This window comes from Electrona antarctica (genome assembly GCF_951216825.1).
Source record: "Electrona antarctica genome assembly, chromosome: 2".
In the NCBI taxonomy this organism is placed as follows: domain Eukaryota; kingdom Metazoa; phylum Chordata; class Actinopteri; order Myctophiformes; family Myctophidae; genus Electrona; species Electrona antarctica.
This window is the reverse complement of record NC_136807.1, coordinates 25,981,601-26,003,711: the sequence shown is the minus strand read 5'-3', so window position 1 is coordinate 26,003,711 and position 22,111 is coordinate 25,981,601. Positions and strand designations below refer to the sequence as shown.

Here is a 22,111-nt window from a genome sequence, read left to right as displayed (position 1 = left end):
TTAAACGATAATCATGACCTTATACGGTTCCATATATGGTTCCATTTGTACACTCTCAGAGTTAATGGGATCTTTGCAAATAAAACATTTGAGAACCACGTGGACTCTGGATTCTTGTCTTGACATTCAGTAATTGGGTCTTGTGATAAAATATGATAAATGATAAATGTGTAAAAAAGGAAATCTGCCACGGAGGCACGGACAAGACCAAGTCTTTGCCACGGATACATTTTGTCCGTGTATGGAGTCCGGACATATTGATGACCCCAGCAGCTGCAGGAAGGAGGCACTCACCGGGGCTTCCAATTTGGCATATCCTGACAGACCATTCATCATGGACACTAGTGGGACCAGGGGTGCCTGTGCAATGTCAGGAGTGGTTGAGTGGTTCTCAAACATTTTTGTGTCAAGGTCAAGGACCCCTCAATGTGGATTTGGCCGCAGACCCCCACCTGAAAATATTGTGGTGTTAAAAATGTCATCCATATTCATATTTCTTGCAAAAATATTTCACGATTATCATTATTTTAAAAACCGATGTATACATTATATTAGGGTTAAAGTGGTTAAACTGAATTAGATTAACACATTTGCTGAGGAACCCAGTTAAGGACCCCGGATCCCACTTTGAGAACCCCTGCATTTGGCCGCCGACCACCATAACTCTGATTTGGTTCCATTTGTATACTCTCAGAGTAAGGTTCCTAACTATCAATCATTTTAATGTGGACGCCCTGGAACCCCTTCAAGGACCCCTGGGTCCCCAGACCCCACTTTGAGAACCACTGGTCTACTACAGCTGCTCCTTAACTTTTAGACAGAGCACAGCTACTGATGAGATTTTGCCAGTGGTTTGGGCTCTCAAACTCCTGCAGCCTTTATTGAAAACACTTCCTTATCCTGCTCTGGACCGACCATGCATCCTGACTGACATATTCCTGACTTTTATGTTGATAACGACAACAGGAAGTCAAATGCTTATTCTAGTTATGCTTGACACAGGTCTTGTAATTATGCTCTCTTTACAGTGGTCCCTCTAGCACTCTCTCTCTCTATTTCTTGCTGAACTGTTTATCCATATTGTACGCTGATATGTTGCTTATTAGGGTTATCTTCTGCTATCTTTTGGCTAATGTTCCCCTCAGAACATGGATGCTGCATGGGGTCCAGGTGGTTCAGCTCAGCTCAGAAATAAGATGGACTTTATCATGCCAAGGACCTCCAAAATTAAATGTATTTGGCTGCAGACAGCAGACCCCCATCTGGAAATTTGTTGTGCCAGGGACCCCCAGAAGAGAAGCTTGTACATCTGCCATTTTGCAATAGTCAACATAATGGATACAGTGGCTAAAATGATTGTGATGGTATATTAAATACTTGTGCTGGTGATCCCCTGGAACGCCACCAAGGACCCCTGGGGGTCCTTGGGGGCCCACTCTGCAGAAGGCATCCGATTATTTAAAAATAAATACAGCCTGAAGCATAAACATACTGTATAGGAGTGAGGAATTGCCTCTCAACTGTATTCCAGAGTCTAAATAAAGGTGATGAGGATGTATTAACATATTGTTCAGTGTCCCTGTCATCTTTTATTTTTGAGTGGTGCAAACCACTCCAACAACCAGCTTTGTTTGTATCCGTGTTTGTGTGTACCTGTACGTGGGGCCCAAAATAATGAGCATGGTTACTATGGTCACTGACATTACGTCAGACCACAGCTGATCAGGCTATATAAGACCTTGCACCACTCAGTTCACACGGGTGTGATTTTTTACAAATGAATAATAAAATGTATAGTTACAATGGGTTCATATAGGAAGGATAACATTTATATCAAATATCTATACTGAATCAAGCAACTTAAAAACTTGTCTGGGGTAAAACACAAAAGCCTGTAGACGTTAAAATGATGACGTAAATAACCATGTTTGCTATACAGGGACACATGATGGGGATGTGAACTGGGTGGGGACGTTCTTCTGTTTCCCAGATGGCCTCTCTGTACCCATTCAGCTATGGCCGCCTGCCACCTGGGCTATTTTTGAGAATTGTCACCTCTAATGACAGGCCCAAAATAGATCGAGACACCAGGGGTAATGCGATTAAAACGGAAAGGTAGATGGTATTGTGTGTGTGCAGCAGCTAGACAACATGCAGGCCAATCGGATGCCATAACCCCCAAGTTGTGCCTCCAGGTGCCCTGACCTGCTTGAGTTCAGGAAGTGCATGATTGTTTGTTTCAGTCAGTCAGTGATGGAAGAAGTAGGCTACTCACTTTTTTTTTTACTTGAGTAAAATTATCAATACTACCATGTAGAAATAATCTGTTACAAGTAAAAACTTTTACTCAAAATTCATTTGAGTAACAATTACAAGTACAAATGTATTGGCATCAAAATGTATACTTAAAGTACCAAAAGTATGCAGAATGCCCAGTTTCACAAGTTTTCAAATGTATAAAATCTTTTTAAAATAGCAGATCTATGAGCTCGAGCTTGTAGATCTGCTATTTTCAAATGGCCGAAATGTAAAAAAAGGCGAAATTAGCCTAGGGCTGAAGTGGGTAATGTACGTTTTGTTATTATAATCAAAATCTTTAAAGTAACTAGTAACTAAAGTTTTCAAATAATTGTAGTGGGGTAAAAGTATAATATTTGCCTCTGTGATGTAGTGGGGTAGAAGTAAAAGTACTGAAATTTGGAAATAATCCAGTAGCCTTCAGTAAATATACCTCAAAGTACTTGAGTAAATGTACTTAGTTACTTTACACCACTGGTTGATTTAGGATGAATTCTGTAGGCTGCTGTCACCTTCCTAAAATAATAGCCTAAATGCCATACATTTGTTCCCTAAATGATCTCTTCATGACACTGTCCATCTCTCGTGGCCTACAGACCTAAAGTATATCGTTATTGAAAAGGAGTATATGCTGTTACCACTTCAGTAGTATAATAGTCATTTCAAGAGTGTATATTCTATTTGGCATAAGTCAAAGACAATATGACCTAGGCCATTTCATTTAGTATAAGTCATAAGACAATGTGACTTGGCAAAATGTCTGGAGTACGGTAAGTAATTTACTTGGCCTAAGTCAGGTTTACTGTTAGCTGTTGTAAATCAAAACACCAATTGGCCCAAATAATTTAATCCTCTTGTGTTATATAATGACAGCGTTATTTGTACATCAATCTAATAGTTCCATCAATCTAATTGTTATAAATGTTTTGTATGGAATTATTTAGACATTTGTTTTTTGTTTTCTGAAAGAAACTTGAAAAAAGGCAGTGGTTTTCTCATCAAAACACAAAAAAACGTAACAATTTAATGATCATTTAAAAAACATCGATATACAAATGTATAAATAATCTACTCTATTGTTGTAACACTACATCATCTTTCTTCTACAGTAAAACAAACAAACACAACAGGACCAGATGTCAGAATAGGAAATAGAGCCTCTCTTTATTGCCAAGTGTGACCATGAGTTCATCATACAAGGAAATGACTTTGGCATATGGTGCTGCTGTGAAAGTCCAGCAGTAAAACTTTTACAATTGAGATTAACAACAAAGTATATATGGACAAGTCAAGAAAGAGTCAGATTGACAGGACTTTGAAGAGCAGACATTTGAAAGGAGATATATGAATTTGACAGCAACAGGTGCATAAGAAAGTGAGTAGTGGTTGTAAAACATATCGTTGCAGTCGGATAGAAATGCCTCTTATATCCTATTGTAACCTTTTTTGTGTTTTTCCCCCGTAAATGAATGCCCTACTTGATCATACTACAGCCTCACACAGAAGTATCAAAAGTAGCAGATACTGTATACAAGCTCGAAACGCATCTCGAAGCGACGTGTTTTGAGCTTGTACTTTTTGCTATTTTTAATAGAATCCTGGAAAGTTTTGACAGAGAAGATATGTAAGCAGGTCTGTGGTACATTGATTTCGCATTGTAACCATCATCCTTATCACTTATTCCTCTATAATATGCCCAGCTTTGTCTGTTTGTGACAAACACAATGATTTGATTGGCTGATCACCCCATAGCGATGATTTGATTGGCTGAGCAAAGTACACCGAGGATAAAAAGTGAGGGCAGAAAAGTGAAGACGCCAAAAGTGATTGGCCGGAATGACATTTGTGATGATGATTGATTGGCTAAGCACGGAATCTGATGTATGAAGATGTATGATGATAAGACCACCCCTCACTTCACACGAGTGTGTGTGTGTGTGTGTGTGTGTGTGTGTGTGTGTGTGTGTGTGTGTGTGTGTGTGTGTGTGTGTGTGTGTGTGTGTGTGTGTATATGTATATATATATATATATATATATATATATAATAAAGAAGGCTTTACTTATGGTGACATTGTTAGGATAATAGTTTTTTTAGGGTTGCTATAATTATAGCCGCTCCAACGCATGGCTTTTGAAGCTTACGTCATATGGCAGCCAAGTCTATGGGATTGTTAATATTTGTTTAGGTCACTTATGACATTAATCGTTTGCCAGCCATGTCTATGGACTTTGAGTGTTTAGAGCACTTTAGAGAACCCTTAGAGCCACTGAGCCTACAACTTTAAAGATGGAGTGCTGTGATTTTTGTACTGTTTCTGATTTGTGTCATTATGTGTCTATGGAGTTAACATTACTCTAATAGTCCCTCCAGGTGTGGTTAGAATATTCAAATGCGTCTTCCCTGTGTATTTTTGGTTTCTTTGAACGCTGAAAGCCTTTGAGTCAAAAGGCCCAATCGAAAATAAACCATTTTTGTGATATCATAACAGAACCCCTCAGTGGTGCTAAGGTGAAAACCAGGTATACTTAATGAACTGATGGGTGTGGCCACATAAAAACATAATTTTAACACTTTCTGTACACTTTTTTTTTTAAAATAATCTTCCTCCTAGTATAATTGATGATCCTGTTTTAGTGGGCGAAATCACGGCATGCACAAGTTATAACGTATATCATTTGCCAAAATGGCCAGCCAAGTCTATGGACTTTAATGTTTGTTTAGGGCACTAAATGACGACGTATGTCATGTGGCCAATATAAATACAGTGAGTGCCCCTCACTTCACACGAGTGTGATTTTTTTAACCTAATAAGGGGCTGTTTTTCCCCTCTCCTGCTGACTCCTCCTGACTCCTGCTGAGTGACGAGTCAGTAGAGTCGGTAGGAGACGGGAGGAGTCAGGAGGGAGGGTCTGGCTGTCAGGTAGAAAAAGGTAGTCTGTCATTGTCCAGGCTTATACTGCAGGCTCTCTGCCTATACTGTAGGTTCTCTATAGAGTCCTCGCCACGTCACTCGCTCATCCTCTGGCTGACGGACGTTCTATACTATATGGCTATATGTTTTTCAGTTGAAACAGACTATGAAGATGAAGGGGACAATAAAGACTAGTATTATTAGTTACACTCCTGTGTACATTTGGAATAGGGGCACTGGTTTGTGTACTGTATGTATACTTAGACCGTGACTGTTGTGGGTTGAGTTAATGAGCTTCGGGTGGACCGACATGGGAAGGGCCTTAGATAGAAAGAGGCCTTGGAACTGGTCTCGGTGGAATGCAGCTACTGAGGAAGGCACTGCCAAGGCATTTGGCTGCACCAACAATGGGCAACATGTTGAATAAATAGAGAAACATTTTTTTTCCAGAGCCATATGTGGGTCATTTTTTATTTTAATTGAGTCTCGGGTGGAAACCTCATATGTCCAAAACTGTTACCTTTCAGAAGTGTATAATGTGTCGCTTCGCGCAGTGTTTCAAGTGTGCGGATCTGCTACTTTTGATGCTTCTGTATGATCAAGTAGGGTGTAAATTTATGAAAAAGATTGATTGATTGATTGAAATTTGTATTCACAGTATGTAGAATGGGTACATTTCAAACGAAAGCACAAGTCAATACAATGCTATGATGATGAAACTAGAAAATCACTAAGACTTGTTTACATCAAGGTCCTCCAGATAAGAGGTTTCTGTCCGACAGCGACGATATATGTTTTATATATATCAAATTAAATAAGACTCTGGATATACTGTAGGCTATATGGATGTGTATGTAGCAGTAGATGGAAGCTAGGGTGATAGGCTCTGTGCACAGCAGCCATAATGGAAAGAACTTGGCGGGCCCCCTTCCCTATAGGTGTTACCGATGATACTAATCTAATGAAGGCTCTGTTACGTTTTGGTCAGTCAGGGTGCTGCTATTGTGCATGTTGGCTCACTGAAAACACACTGCTACACCAGTGGTGGGTCTCAAAAAGTGTCCTTGAGTGGGTTCCAAATGGCGCCGTACAGGTGTGTAACTGACAGTGCACAAATGGAACCAAATGGACCTGTAAGGGTCCATTTGGTTCCATTTGTACACTCTCAGAGTTATGGGTGCCCTTGAATTAAAACGTTTGATAACCACTGTACTAAATGGAACAGGGCCTTAATTAGTATCATCGGTAACAATAAATTACCTGTCCTGGATTTGAATAGACAATAGAAGCCATTACTGCCTGCAGATGGTTCTAATCAATCAATTTAATCCGCCTTAGTCCACTTTGACATTATAACCTGTCCTGAACAGGAAACCATGAGCTTGCTTGATATGGAGAAACCTTATCTCCTCCTCACTGTAGGCCTGTGTGTAGGCCTACTACGACTTTGAATCAGACCCTTCCTCACCCAGGAGTCAGCCCAGCTCCTTATCCAGACATCAGTCATGTCAAAACTTGATTATTGTAACCCCCTCCTTACTGGCCTACCGGCATGCGCACTTAAGCCTCTCCAATTGATCCAAATTGCCGCAGCTCGCCTGTTTCCCGGTCGCTGCCCGCACAGAGTACAAAACTATGATGCTGGCATTCAAAGCAACCAAAGGTATGGCACCCCCATATCTTGCAAGTCTGATCTGACCCTACAAATCCTCCCATGCGCTCAGATCAGCCGACGCAGGGAAGCTGGAAGTACCTTCGCTAAAAACTCAGGGACAACGCTCCACACGTCCCAAACTATTCTCCCTTCTGGCTTCAAAACTATGGAATGCACTTCCCATTGCAATCAGAACTGCAGACTCACTCCCGATCTTCCGCCGTAGTCCGAAAACCCACCACTTCAGACTCCATGCAGCCCATAGCACTTGCCGTAGTACTTGCCCTATAGCCTCGACCACCTACAGGCATATGCATAGGCTCAAATTAGCACTTTATGTAGACATAGGACTCTATAGTGTTAAACATATAGTTTCATTATATAGATATTCCACTGTTAAGTTCTTAAGCTTAGCCTACGTATGATTCATGATGACTATTTTTATACACAGTATTTGATGTATTACCATTAGTATTGGCAATCTATGGAAAAAAGGGGTCAACCTCAATCTAATTGCAAAAGAACCAAAGCTCAGCTGATTTTGTATCTTAAATATGTCCTGAATAACATACAAAAAGTTGCCTGGAATTGTCTGAGGGAAAGTTTTGAAAATGGCCTGTAAAGTATGACCCTACCAAAAACGCTTTTTGGCCCTTTCTGCTAGATTGCTTGCTTACTGTAAATCACTCTGGATTAGGAGCGTCTGCTAAATTCCTAAATTGTAAATTGTTTCTCAATGTCAGGTCCAGGGCCCACCAGGAGTCCAAATGGACCCTTAAGGTTCTTTAACTCTGAGAGTGTGCAAATGGAACCTAATAAAATCTGACGGTCAATTCAGTTCCATTCCATTTCAACAACAAGGCAATTCAATGTGCTTTACACAGAACATCAAGCAAAGGAAACACAATTACAATGACATATAGGAAACATAAAACAAAAGAAGTGTGGTGTCTAGAAACTCTTGCACAGTGGAATCGGGAGTGGCTTATTGCCGGTAACACGCGGGAGTCTATCCCCGTTACAATGGCTAGACTCCTGGGAGATGGATTGCTGAGGTGGAGCGCCACACCTACCATCAGCTCCCAGTACTTCCCGCATGACTTGCTGCACCAAGACATGATACTCATTCGCTGAGTTGGCGGCGCCCTGGATCGAAACCATGAACTTGTGGTCCAAAGGCAAGAGCTCTACCAAGTTATGTTGACTGATTGATTGATTGGTTGGTTGGTTGATTGATTGATTGATTTATTGATTGATTGATCAAATACTTTTTTGGTCAGAAATGTATGTAAACAGCATGACGTACGTACAGTCAGACATCACAAAAATGTCCTGGGGACATGTTTCCATTGTGGTCCTATGTAAACTGATGTGACTACTGTGACTACTATTGCTACATATCGAACCAAGCCAGCCAGGGTACCAACAATGTTGTACCCTGGCTTAATATGTTGGCACCATATTAAGCTGGTGCACCATATACAGTACATTCACAATAACACCATTCAGTGGAGTGTTGGGGAAGAGGAGCACTTTTTTGTTTTAGTAAACAGTGATAGCTTCTAGTGCATATAGTATTATATTTTCAAATAGCCTAACATTAACATGGTTGAACAGATTTTATTCTTGCCAAAAAAAAACAAAGAAACTGTTCTAGAAGTTACGGGTGTTGTTAAATTACAACAAATATCTAGTTTTAATTTATTACAAATGGACCAAAATATCGAACCAAACCGTGAATTTTATATACAGAGCCTGTACTGTTGCACAGGCTTTAAGATAATCTTATCTTATCTCAGTTTTGATTCTTATAACCTGCTCTATGAGTGACTAGATATAAATAGTGACAAACACATTTAAATGTAATCTTGAATCACTGTCCATACCCAGGCTGGCCTCTAGAGGGAGTGCCGAGTTACTAAAAGTGGACGGAGAGTAATGTCTGATATGAGGAGAGAGAGAGAGGCAGACTGAGAGAGAGAGAGAGAGAGAGAGAGAGAGAGAGAGAGTCAGCCTATAGGCAGGAGGAGTCGAGGAGACTATCGCCACAGGGCGACCAGTCCAGTACTTCAGTTAACCGTTCAGTTTACCGGGTATCCATCCGATCCTTCGATAGGATACTAATGGTCGTAGCGCCACCACCCTGGTCTTCCTCCACCCAGAACCACGGCGACAGAGCGCCACAGATCCGGACACCAGTCTTCAGCCTAGATAGGAGGATTGTCTCCCGCGGTCTTGTTGGGGAAATGATGATGATCATGGTGAGTCTTCCTAGCCTGTTATTTATATATACTGGTGCACTACTGTCTACTGCAGGCAGGCCGACATGCCGACATGTATGTTATGTTCTCTCTCTCTCTCTCTCTCTCTCTCTCTCTCTCTCGTGTCGTGTCGTGTGTGTCTGTCACTGTCACACACATCGGCGTGGATGTTGTCGTGGGTAACTGTGTCGGACTCGGAGAGCTATAGATTAGGCTACTTCTAATGTCAGCCGCTGCGATTTCTAGTGGATCTAGACTACATTATGTAGTGTGTTACTATGGTTTATGTATTATGATATAGGCCTATGCCATGCATATATCGGCGTGCCTCTAGAGATCTCGTTGCTTGACAAGAGGTTATAATAAATGCATAACGAGACCCTTATGGTCAATAAAACATGTCTCGTTATCTGTGAACATTTTATATTGTTATATTGTAATTTGTAAGGATGAACATCCAACAGTCTATAAACGACAATGGCGACAAAGACAGATATGTTCTAATCTATATAACCTGCAAGTCACATGCATTTATCCATACACAGTCATTTAATCTGGTCCTGCAGGGTGACATAACTTTAAAGTTTAAACTTAATTTATTTGGAATTAAATTATCTTATAGATGGTACAGGCTTGTTAACTTGTTTAGTAAATCTGGGGGAAGGAAATTAACGTAGCCTATATTTTCCTCGTCGATGCAGTCGTTGATGATCCACGTAACTCTAACGATTGATGCTTCATGGAAATGTGTGCAATAATAATAATAATAATAATAATAATAATAATAATAATAATAATAATAATAATAATAATAATAGGCTCACTGCAATATACATTTTATTGCTTGTTTGTTTGTTTATGCTGTGTGTTTGTTTACTGAAGGGGTTGCGTCGTTGCGTCGGCGAGCAACGAACGCGTGCGGCCCGATAGTCGCGTTGGGTAGGCTCAGTCTATGAGGGGTGTATTTACAAATTGCGCGCGTGCGTGTGTGTGTCACAGTGTGTGTGTGTGTGTGTGCGTGCGTGCGAGACATTATTGTAAAGTTGCATGGGGCAGTGCTGCACGGCACGCAAGATGACAGCGCGAACTGTTTTGTAAAGCTCCATCGCAGCAGGCGACACTCGCCTGTCGCTTGCCCAATAATGAGAACTGATCTTCAAGCTACAGAACGCGTCCCTGTAGCTTGAAGATCTGTTCTCATCGTGCAAGCGATAGCGACAAATTGACACACACGCACGCACGCGCGCGCAGACACACACACACACACACACACACACACACACACACACACACACAGTGACACACACAGGCCTATATATACTGTAATGTTATGTAACGTAGTATAGGCTGGTAGCCTACTCTTGAATGCGGGCAACAACGGCCGGCACGTCTCGCACCGTCGCACGGCCTGACTGACTGTGCGTGCGTGGAGCAGGAGTGTTGATTGTATCTTCCGTGCGAGGAATGCCCGGCCAGGCTACATTGTATCTTCACGTGGAATGTTACATTGAGTCGCAAATCATCCATATAGCCTCACTACACTTGACTGACTACACACAGACACACGAATGTCGAGTGTGTGTGTGTGTGTGTGTGTGTGTGTGTAGTGTAGTGTAGTGTATAGTGTCTGTGTATTGTCTGCATGTGTGATTTGATTGATTGATTTAAAGTTTTTTGCACAGTATGTGGAATGGGTAGGCCTACATTTCAATGGGTAGGCCTACATTTCACAACGAAAGCACAGGTCCATACAAAAACTGTTACTCTGCTGGACACACCATGATTAAGCACACACTTACAACAGGGTCCAGCATGTTCAATTCATCAGAACATTTAGAGACATACAAATATACACTTCTATAAAAACAGGAAATCATCATAAAGGAAAAAAGAAAAAAAAACATGGGAAAAGGGAAAAGGTGGTGGGGGGGAACTCAGATATATTTTTTTACGGGGGCCAGTTTTGAATTGCAGTCGTCGGTAGGTGCCCTTTGAGAGCGGTTTTGAAGGAGTTAAGGGATTCACATGTCTTACTCTTAATGGCGTTCCACATTTTAGTGGCAATGTGTGGCATAGGAGCGAAATTAATTCAATCCCTTGTTTGAGAGGAATCTGGGTTGTCTGTCTGTCTGTCTGTCTGTCTGTCTGTCTGTCTGTCTGTCTGTCTGTCTGTCTGTCTGCGTACTGCAAGCATGTGTGTGTGTGTGTGTGTGTGTGTGTGTGTGTGTGTGTGTGTGTGTGTGTGTGTGTGTGTGTGTGCATGTTTATTATTTACCACCATGACGTTTTCAATTATCGCATGTATCGCATGTTATCTAATATTTTATATTATGATGATGACAATGTAAGGTACATTAATAATATTTCCACATACCTACAGTACCTACTGCCTATTTCTATAGCAGCCTATAGCAGAAAATGACCTCCCTTAAAAAGCATTTGCGAGGAATACACTGCTCGCCTCGCTCGCCTTGCACAGTAAGCAGAGAGAGAGTGAGAGAGGGAGAGGGAGGGAGAGAGAGACGACTGGCGACAGCCAGGCAGCGCGACAACGAACGGGGGGGTGGGGTGATGGGTGTGGGAGGGGGACGACAACATTGGTCGACCTTGTACACAGACAGACAGCAGTGATCGAGGGACGCATCGCATATAAAGCCACATACGTTCTTCGTCGCCGGGAGTCATTCAGTCCCTCTGAGGCTGGCCGGGGGCCGTGGTGAGCTGACTAACGACATAGTGGCTTTATTTATATCTCCCTCCTCGGATCTTCCTTGATCCAGACAGTGCAAGCAGTAAAAAAAGATGGGAAAAAAAACTGCAGGATACGTGCCAGATAACCGTGGTGAGAAGAGTCTATTTTTGCTTCAACAGCACAGCGTTCTTTCCGACACACTCATTGCCTGCCTGTCAGTGCTCTGCCTCCCGCTGGAGAGGCAACAGCAGCCGCGACAGTCGCCCCATGCTGCTCTGCTGTTACCTTTTTATTACATTTGGCTCTGCACAATCTGCAGCTCTCACGCTCAGGTCATTTAGAGGTTTGGTGAGATCAGCTAATAATATAGTGCATGGTATTAGCTTTCCAGGAGAGCATTATAGTCACTGTAGGGCCAAATGCACCCCCTGCTGGGGCGGCAGTGGCCAGATGGAGAACCACAAGGTTCGCAGTTCGATCCCAGGCTCCCCAGGCCCAGAGTTAGTGTCGAAGTGTCTTTGAGCAAGCCTCTGAACCCCTAATTGCTCCTGATGTGTAGGTTGGTGCCTTAGTTGCATGTTTTCCTCTGCCATCGGTGTGTGAATGTGTTTGTGATTGGGTGAATGTAAAGACCTTATGTAACTTCTATATAATCTATATAAATGCTTTGGTAAAAGCGTTATATAAATGCACCATTTACCATTTGTTGTTAACCATATTCCAGTGGTTCTCCAACTCTTTCATTGCATGGACCCCCAAATTGTATTTGGCCACGGAAATGTTTTTGTGCCAGTGATCCCCCCCCTTTTTTTTCAAGAAAATTGCAGCTCTACAAGTTCACAACGTGTTGCATCGCAACTCACTGTGATTTAGATTTGGCTATTTTCCCTGTAGCTGATGATAAAATAGGGTTATTAAACAGATTTTGATGCTATCAATTTGACCAGGGACCCTGGAACCCCCACCCCTGGGGGTTTACGGACCCCACTTTGAGGCACACATCACATCGGTCACTCGATTCTGTAAGTTTACACTCTATAACATTCAAAGGATCAGACCCTTCCTCACCCAGGAGTCAGCCCAGCTCCTTATCCACACATCAGTGATCATATCAAAACTTGACTATAACTCATAATGGGAGGCCCGTGATGTGCACAAAAGCCTCTCCAAACGATCCAGAATGCCGCAGCACGCTTGGTCTTCAACCAGCTAAAATCTTCACATGTCTCCCCCCTTCTCCACTCCCTCCATTGGCTCCCAGTTACTACCCGCACAAAGAGCACAAAACTGATGTTGGCCTACAAAGCAACCAAAAGTATGGCACCCCAGAACTTTCACTAAAACATTCGGGACAACGCTCCACACGTCCCAGACTCTTCTCCCTTCCCTTCTAGCTCCCTAACTATGGAATGAATGAACTCCCCATTGCAATTAGAACCACACACTCCCTCCCAATTCTCCACCGTACTCTGAAGACTCCAGCACTCCAGCACTTGCTGTAGCACTTACCCTAGGTTCGACCTTGCATGCTTATGCAACGGATAAAAATGAAATTTAAATTACAAGTAGACAGATGCCAGGTCATTACTGACCTGGCATCATATAGTGTTTATAGTTTCAATGTACAGATTATTGATTTTCTTTGGATACTGTACTGTTAGACTGATGATAGGTTCTTGGTTTACTTATATCCTAGATGAGTATTTCTGTGCATTTGATTATTATTATTATTATTATTAGTATTACCTTGTATTATTTTTGCTTACTGTAAATCGCTTTGGATTAAGAGCATCTGCTAAATGCCTAAATTGTAAATTGTTTGAGAACCACTGCCATATTGGACAGGTAGAAATTAGGACATCTATACAAATGACAATATTATATCGTCTCTGTCGGGTGATAACCTCATTATGTCCAAAACATATATGACAAATAGGATTCAAATTATAAAGTAGTAAAAGTAGCAGGTCTACAAGCTTGAAACGTGTCGCAGGCTCCTTTTGATGCTTTTGTCTGTGACACTGTAGATTAATTGTAGATGATGAACTTATGTCCTAGCTAATAGGTCAACAATTCTGTCGTGCCTAGCAATGTACATTCCCTTATATACATAGCAGCCATTAATAATAGTGTTTCTGTAACTGGAGTGTGGTCATGGTGCAGACAATGAGGAGGAAACGTGTTAGGGTGCCACAGAGAGAGATTGAGTCTTCTTTCCAAGCATTGCTCTCATCCTCTACAATAACGATGGCAGTTACAACGGGTGTGTTTTAGATGTTAATACATCTAAAACAAGTTACTTTAGGTTGAAAAACTGCCACTAACTTGTGCGTGCTGTGTCAGGAGCTGTCGCATCTCGGGCATGCGCACATACACGCACGCACGCACGCACGCACGCACGCACGCAGGCAGGCAGGCAGGCAGGCACGCACGCACGCACGCACGCACGCACGCACGCACGCACGCACGCACGCACGCACACACACACACACACACACACACACACACACACACACACACACACACACACACACACACACACACACAAAACAATGTGAATGCGCTGTAGCCATTGATTTATTGTAAGTTCTCAGTCACCACGACTGATTTCAGTCATTTGGAGTCTATAGAAGTGGGGCATGTCTTCCATAAAAGCATGTCAGGCACCAAAAATAGGCTCTCTGCAAGCTTAATCTAGATATGTAGAAGCTTGTACATAGCCTATTTCCGGTTATTGGTTATATTTTAAGACGAAAGAGTATTTGAAGTGGTCAAACTATATGTCTAAAAAAAAAGACAGATTCTTTCCCAGTCTTAATGGGTTACACCAGTGGACTGGACCCAGAGCTGTCATACGAACTGCACCCAACATATTAACCACTCGAAACCTACCATCGCTATTCTGGTGCTGAACATTTGGCAAGAATAGCAGATCTACAAACTCACAATGTGACGCATTGTCACACAATTTGTGAATATTTTGTCAAGAGATTTTGTGTAGCGGGAGAAAAGAGCGGGTCGAGTACACAGAGCCAGCCAACTCGGGTCAAGTTTACTTGGAATAAGTATAGGGCTATATATTGGTCTTTCAGTGTCTAATATTGCCATGCATCTGGTTAGTCTCTCATCTATTATCGTTGAATGTGTCGTATTTTATTTATAGCATGCAGAGCCTACAATTCCCCTGCCCTTTATTAGATTTACTGTAGTTTGCAGTGGAGTTTTGTGAGTGCCTGTTCCTGAGGTTAGAAAACCTTTCCAGCAGCACTATGTAACTTTTTACCGACTGGACGAATGTAAATTCGGGTTCAAATTCAGGGTAGAAGAGGAAAGTTACATATGGTCTTTAAAAACCTGGACTGTGGCGAATAAACTGAGTATTTCACATCAAAACTATTTAATTGATGCCTCAAGGCATCATACGCATTGATGCCCATCTTTTTTTAATTGACCTCGTTATATGTTTTCTAATTTATTTTATTCCTGAGATCCAGCCTCAAAAACCTCAGACACCACATCACTCCTGCAGTCATCATGGGAGGACCCTTTGTGCATCAAACCTCCAATACATTATTAGTCCAGTCCTGACCCATAGTTTAGACTTTTTTTAGACAACTTAGTTGACTGGAGTCCCCCATTGATCTGTACTAGGCCCCCTCCTGTTTTCCCTCTACACTAGATATCACTGCCCAGAATAGGGACGCTAAGGTTCATGTAGTTAAGAGAAACTGGCAAATCATGTCCAGAATGACTGCTGTGGTCCGTACACTGGTTTGTTTTGTTGCTTTGTCGGGCAATCTCACGCACGTTTTGTCCAGGAAATGTGTCACAACACTGTCACACGTGCTGTACGTACTGTATGTGCAACAGGATATGTTGTTACACTTCCAGGTAATTTCAGGATCAAAGATCCTTCACTAGACATTTGCATCCTCGGATGCAGTGGTTGTAAGGCCGTTGAAAGTGGCCGTACACAGGATGTCCATTTGTCATGGTTTAATGTGTCGATGAGGAAGACTTAATCACCTGGGGACCCATTTCCACAACTGGACAGGGTTGGGCGCTCATTGCTAGTGATTGGTGTGGGTGTGGGTGTGTGTTGTGTGTGTGTACTGTGTGTTGTGTGTGTGTTGTGTGTGTGTGTGTGTGTGTGTGTGTGTGTGTGTGTGTGTGTGCGTGTGCGTGTGCGTGTGCGAGCGTGCGTGCGTGTGCGGAAGCTAACGGATACAGTTGTCTAGACCCGTTGTCTAGCTGGTTAACATTTTAATGGAGGGAGGGCACTCGGGTGGTGCAGGGGTAAATTACCTGCCCAGTGCCAACCACCGCGGAGACCAGTGGTTCGAATCCATCGTGGTGCAGGTGCACCTAAATTAACACATTTGGCCGTGCTTGGGTGAGGGAAGCTGGGATGGAGGTCCATCTTTGATGTTGAACGGGAGCAGAAGGACAGAGGCGATGCTACGTCCTCCTGGTGGGAGCTCCTCACTGGCAGGTGGCAACTGGCAAGCAGAGGGAGGAATTAATTGGCATAACTTTTAATTGGGGAGTAAATGGTCTACTCTACTGGTTAAGTAGTGGTGGTTCTCTGCTGGCTATAGAAGTAAAGCCACAGTACATAATTCATATAATATATAATTATCGTTACTTATTTACGCACTGGTGCGATGCATAGATCTACAATCTGTAGGTCTATGCAGGGCTATGTTTGAGCCATGACACACAATTAAGCAATATTACACGAGAGGGTGTGTTTTACTGTGATTATTGGCACGGCAGTGGTCCTCAAACATCACTGAAGGTTCCTCAAGCATCACTACTGTATGTGTGCTGTCATGCTCATTTGAAGCACGGTCGGGTGTCAACCAATCAGATTACTTTGTCGGAACTACCTGTTGCATAATTCACAATCAAATATAAATAGGACATAATCCTAAAGTTATATATGAATGAATGAATGAATGAATGAATGAAAAACATTATTCCGAACATGATAAAATTAAATAAGTGCAATATAGAAACAAATAAAATAATATTCCCAAAACAAAACAAAAAAACCAAGCCTCACTGGCCGCAAGTATAAATTATTATTATTATTATTTTTTACTTATATATAAACTAGAGGAGGGTGGACTGCCCCAGCCCAGCTATTCATTTCAATGGAAGTTGCTCACTGGCGTTTGAAGCAGCCATAAGAACGCCCTACTTCCTCATTTTCTTGATTGGGCACCAACTTTACTTGTTATTCATGCACTTTTAGCATGGTAGAGTATTTGGTACCAAGCAGTTGCTTAATATGTGTATTTTGCTTTAGTTTGAGAATTTACAAGTGTCTATTCTATCAGTTGACTGGCCATTAGTACTAGTTCATAGTGAAAGAAATGAACCATGAACCATTTTTCTATGAATGTTGAGTTGCTCACTGCATTCTAACTCTAACTAAAGCTGACTGTTGGCTTTGAAGCCGCGTCCAGTATGTCATCATGTTTGAATGAAGTGACCACAGTGGTTGAGTTATTAATGTATTGCATGTCAGTCGGGGGATTTCTGGGAGAGTGGGGCTTGTTTCAATTGAAACACATCAAACAGCCACAGTATTGCTGCCAATTCTACTGGACAGATGGAAACCACTTTTTGTTTTTCTAAGATATATATTTTTACTCCAATTGTTTGCTTTGTTAGATTGTAGCGTGTAAAGAGAGAGGAAACTGAGGCGGAGAGAGAAACGAGACGTGACAAATGGTGGGAGTTGGATTCAAACTCGTGTTCTACTGTTCTTGCAACGTGCAACTGTGGTCCATTCACTTTATCAGTGGTTCTCAAACATTTTCATGTCAAGGACCCTCTAGCCTCGGAAACCCAGACGTTTAAGGACCCCCAAATTGATTATGTATTTGGCCCCATCTGAAAATATTGTGTGCCTGGTAGGCTGGTACCCCCAGAAGAGAAGGTTAAGATTAAGATTAAGATTAAGATTAAGATTAATGTGATGCTATGTTAACTACTTTAGCTTGGGAACCCCCTGGAAACCCTCTCCACCTCCCACCCCACTTTGAGAACCAATGCAATGTATGCTGAACCAGCAGGCTGAGCAGGCAGCCTGTGGTGTAGACCACTAATAACGAAAATAAAAAAAACATCTAGTTTTCAGTGTGTTTTAATTCTCAAAACAAAAGGCCAACCACACTCGTCATGGTAATTAAGTTTGCGGAAGTTTGCTGTCCTACTTCTGTGAAACATGACTTTATTGCCAGCCACTTAACAACTTTACACTCCTGCCGTTTTATTTCTGTTTGCTTTGAATTCTAAGTTTACATTTGCTGCAAAACATCTGGGACAAAGCTCCTCACGTACCAGACTCTTCTCCCTCCTGGCTCCCACACTGTGGAACAAACTCCTCATTGCAGTTGGAACTGCAGACTCACTCACAATCTTCCGCTGTAATCTGAAGACTCCATTTGGTTCCTAATTATAATTTAGCTGGGGACCCAGGGGGGATTGTGTTTACCTTTCTTACTGCAAGTCGCTCTAGAGCGTCTGATAAATGCCTAAAAAGTTAAATGCTGTATTTGTTTTTCTCCTTCTAGACCCAGAAGAAGAAGCCCTGGAGATAGACACCTTCTCATCATCAACCTCCATCTCTGATCAGCCAGTCTCTCCTCACGGTGACCTGGGGTTGAGGAGGCCACGCCCCCCTTTGACCGGCTCCGGTTGCTATTCCCCCTCTACAGAGTGGCCTCTTGAAAGCCTCCCTCATCCCCTTCAAAGTCCACTCAGGGGGATAAATGAGTGAAGCGGCCGGAGAGAACAGGGCTGGGACATGTACCAGAACCCAGACAGGTGAACCAACAGCTCTACTAGGAGGTCAGGAGGTCATTCAAGAATGAAGAATCCATGTATAGCAGGGCTGCAACTATTGAGTGTCTTCCTAGCGATTATTATTTTGATTACTTTTTCACTTAATTCAAATCAAGAAGCGTAGTTTAAATTATGATTATTATTGAGGGGTTTGTGTGAACACAAAAATGTACTTGTGATTGGCTGATCACCCCATAGCGATGATTTGATTGGCTGAGCAAAGTACTACATATTGAAGATAAAAGTGAGGGCAGAAAAGACTAAGCCAGAATTACTTTTGTGATGATTTGATTGGCTGAGTACGGAATGGGATGTATGATGACTAGAATTTCGCGGGCCTTCGGCCCGCTCATCCCAGAGTTGCGTTGCCCCGCGTTGCGATACAGAAGTCCACAGGTACAGAAGTCCACAGTGACACGCGTTGTATGCAGCTGTTTGGTGTTGCAGCGCGTGCGCGCGTGTGCGTGTAGTGTTGTTGGTGTTGTTGTGATCCATATATGCGCCTTGGTTCGTCCCGTTTGTTGTAGGGTGAAAAGCGTGAAATGCACAGGCTCATGTTACATCGCTGCTGGCTGCCACTGCCACTCTCTCTCTCTCGCTCTCTTGTCTCTCCTCCCTCGCTGGGGGGGGGGGGGGGGGGGGGGATTAGTTGCGCTGCCTTCGACAGTGCTATACTTCTCCAGCAGCGGTGCAGAACCGAGAGAGTGACACATTCTTTTGGATGTAAACTGCGCAACGTTTAGCTTTAAAGATCGGATTGTGTAGTCGCACCGGTGCTACAAAGTGAATTGTACAACTTGCACGGTGATATGTGAAGTCGCAAATGCGAGTACGTAGTCGCACTGTCGAGCCCTGTGTAGTGTAGTGCAATTTGCGCTGCATCGCGCGGCGATCCAATTCCCCCCCCCCGCGCGCGCGCGCACACACACACACACACACACACACTGTACGTAGCTTTTTGTTGTTGCAGCGCGCGCGTGTGCGTGTGGTGTTGCTGTTGTTGTTCGTATCCATATATGCGGCTCGGGTGTGGGGATCGCCATGTGAGGGGGCTAGCCAATAAGGGCCCTGTGTTGCATGTGGAGAATTGTGTAGGTTAGTGTGTGTGGTGTAGCCGAACGGGGTGGTGAGAACATGAGGGGGATGTAGCCAGGCCTGGAATTTCATCCTTTTAGGGGCAAGGCCACTTGGCCTTTAGTGTGGTCAACTTTTTAAGGGCACAAGGCCAAGTGCCAGGGCATGAAGGCCATCAATTAAAAAATTATTTTCCGATGAACATTGGTTCAGAACAGTGCTTCTTAAATAAATAATCACAGCTTTAAATAACAAAATATAAGTAGCTACTGTTGTAAAATATTGTAAACATGTTTTGGGGACCCAGTCCAGAGATGAAAATCATAATGAAATGGCCTAGGACCCTGTCAGGCTGTCACCCTAGGCTAATTAATATAAATTTAATTTGGGGGTCCTTGAAATTTAAATGGCTGAGGATCATTGGGTTAAACTGAGTTAATTCACATAAAATACAATGACAGCCTACATAACTTTTGAATAAGGGCTTGGTTTAGAAAAGCCTATATTTTGTGCTAAACTAATATATTGAATAACATGGCATTGTAGAGAGGTTAGTGACAGATAAGATAATTTCTCCATTGTGGGGCTGCACCGCTGCAGGACTGAGGACTCTGCAGTAAGTCAACACAAAGTGAAAGTGCAGCTTCAAATCAGTTTTTTGTTCTTACCTGGAGACAGTGTGTGCTGTGCACAGGGGAACAATTGTTTAATTATATCCATGGTGTCTTTCTGTCGCTATCCATAATGCGACGCAAAAGTACATTTATGTTTGTTTTGGTGGACTAGATAGATTCGGTAGATCTCCTCCTTGTATGGACAGCCACGCTGTTTCGCATTAGACAAAAGGAAATCAGCTGGACCATGTCCGACCAACGTTAATACATGTGACGTAGGACCGCCACACTGTCGCAACTGTAGGAAACATTGTTTTGTTTTGAGTGATAGTTGCAGTTTGACCGGATAGCTAGATTAGCTACACTAGTAGGCAGCGTGTGGGCTAAATGCCCTCTGTTTACTCTGTCAGTGCGTGTATGTGTGGCGCGGAGGAGGAGGCGTGCGGGTGTGTGTGTGTGTGTGTGTGTGTGTGTGTGTGTGTGTGTATGCGCGCGTCATGACGACCAGCGGCAGCGGGGGTAGTTATTAAGGCAAAGTACCGCAAAATAATCAAACCACTTTGCAAATGGCAACACAACTACAACACAAATTTGTTCTGCGCGGGACGTGAGGGGAACATTGGTTACCGTAATGACTGGAAAATTGCGATAAACGGTAAAATGAACTTCTGTGGGCGCCGGTCGGGGCACCACGGCCACTGTGGCCGTATGGGCATATACTTTTTCGAGGGGCACACGGCCAAAGAGAGGGGCAACGACGGCCATGGCCGCCGTGGCCGCCGTGAAATTCCTGCCCTGGATGTAGCACAGCAATCGGTGACCCCTACATTAAGCTGTGTTGCTCCCAAGATGCAGTGCAAATGCGTGTTGTAGCAACCGTAGCCAATGGGAAAACAGGATGCAGTGTTGCCAGGTCCGCGAATTGTAAGCGAGTTGTAAGTAGCGTGTTGAATGGCATTTTTTCTGGGCTTGTTTTCATAGACGTGGCAACAAATTAGGCGGGGGTGTCGGTGCTTGTGGCGTGTTTGTGTTTATTATTTATATTGATATTGTTTGCGAGTGTGGACGGGAGCCGGCTTTAGTGGCAGTGCGATGACAATTTTTACGCGGGTGGTGTGGAGTGTGGCCGAGCGGCGCGACATTAGGAGATAGGGAACGAACGACGCGGAGGGTAAGTGTGTGACGTGTTAGTGTGTTGTTGCAGTGTGTGTTGCAGCGTGTTGCAGCGTGTCAGTGACGTAGTAGCTGGTGACTTTCTTTTCGTGGTTCGGGCTTTGGGGACACCTTCTCAAATGTATAATAGATAATAATAATAATATCTGGGACTTAAATAGTGCTTTTCATGACACTCAAAGACGCTTTACATGTGTGGGGGCCAGGGGGGGGAACAAGAAAAAGACAACTTTATTAGAAAAAAAAAACAATTAAAAGAATAAAACCAATAAAACAATGCACATAACAAGTTTAAAACACATCAGCTTGGAAATGCAATTCGGAACAGGTGGGTTTTCAGTGCAGATTTGAAGGTGAGGGGGAGTCTCGTATGTGTTTGGGGAGAGCATTCCAGAGGGTGGGGGCGGCCACAGAGAAGGCCCTGTCGCCCCAGGATTTGCGTTTTATTTTTTTGGGAACCTCAAGGAGGCCGGCGTCGCTGGATCTGAGGGAGCGGGATGGGGCGTGAGGCACTAGGAGAGCGGAGAGGTAGGGGGAGCCAGGTTGTGCAGTGACTTATAGGTGGTGATGAGTAATTT

At 43.1% G+C, this 22,111-nt stretch overlaps 1 protein-coding gene across 1 annotated transcript in view; it reads left to right on the top strand.

The window, feature by feature from the left end:
• The first annotated feature begins 8,931 nt into the window (after positions 1-8,931).
• LOC306913513 (adenylate cyclase type 6-like) overlaps positions 8,932-22,111 on the top strand; it is a 163,245-nt gene continuing 150,065 nt past the window's right edge. The window contains exons 1-2 of the mRNA XM_079490216.1: positions 8,932-9,125; positions 18,402-18,654. Coding sequence (XP_079346342.1) covers positions 18,635-18,654 — 20 coding nt within the window. The 5' untranslated portion in view covers positions 8,932-9,125; positions 18,402-18,634. The remainder of the gene's footprint in view (positions 9,126-18,401; positions 18,655-22,111) is intronic.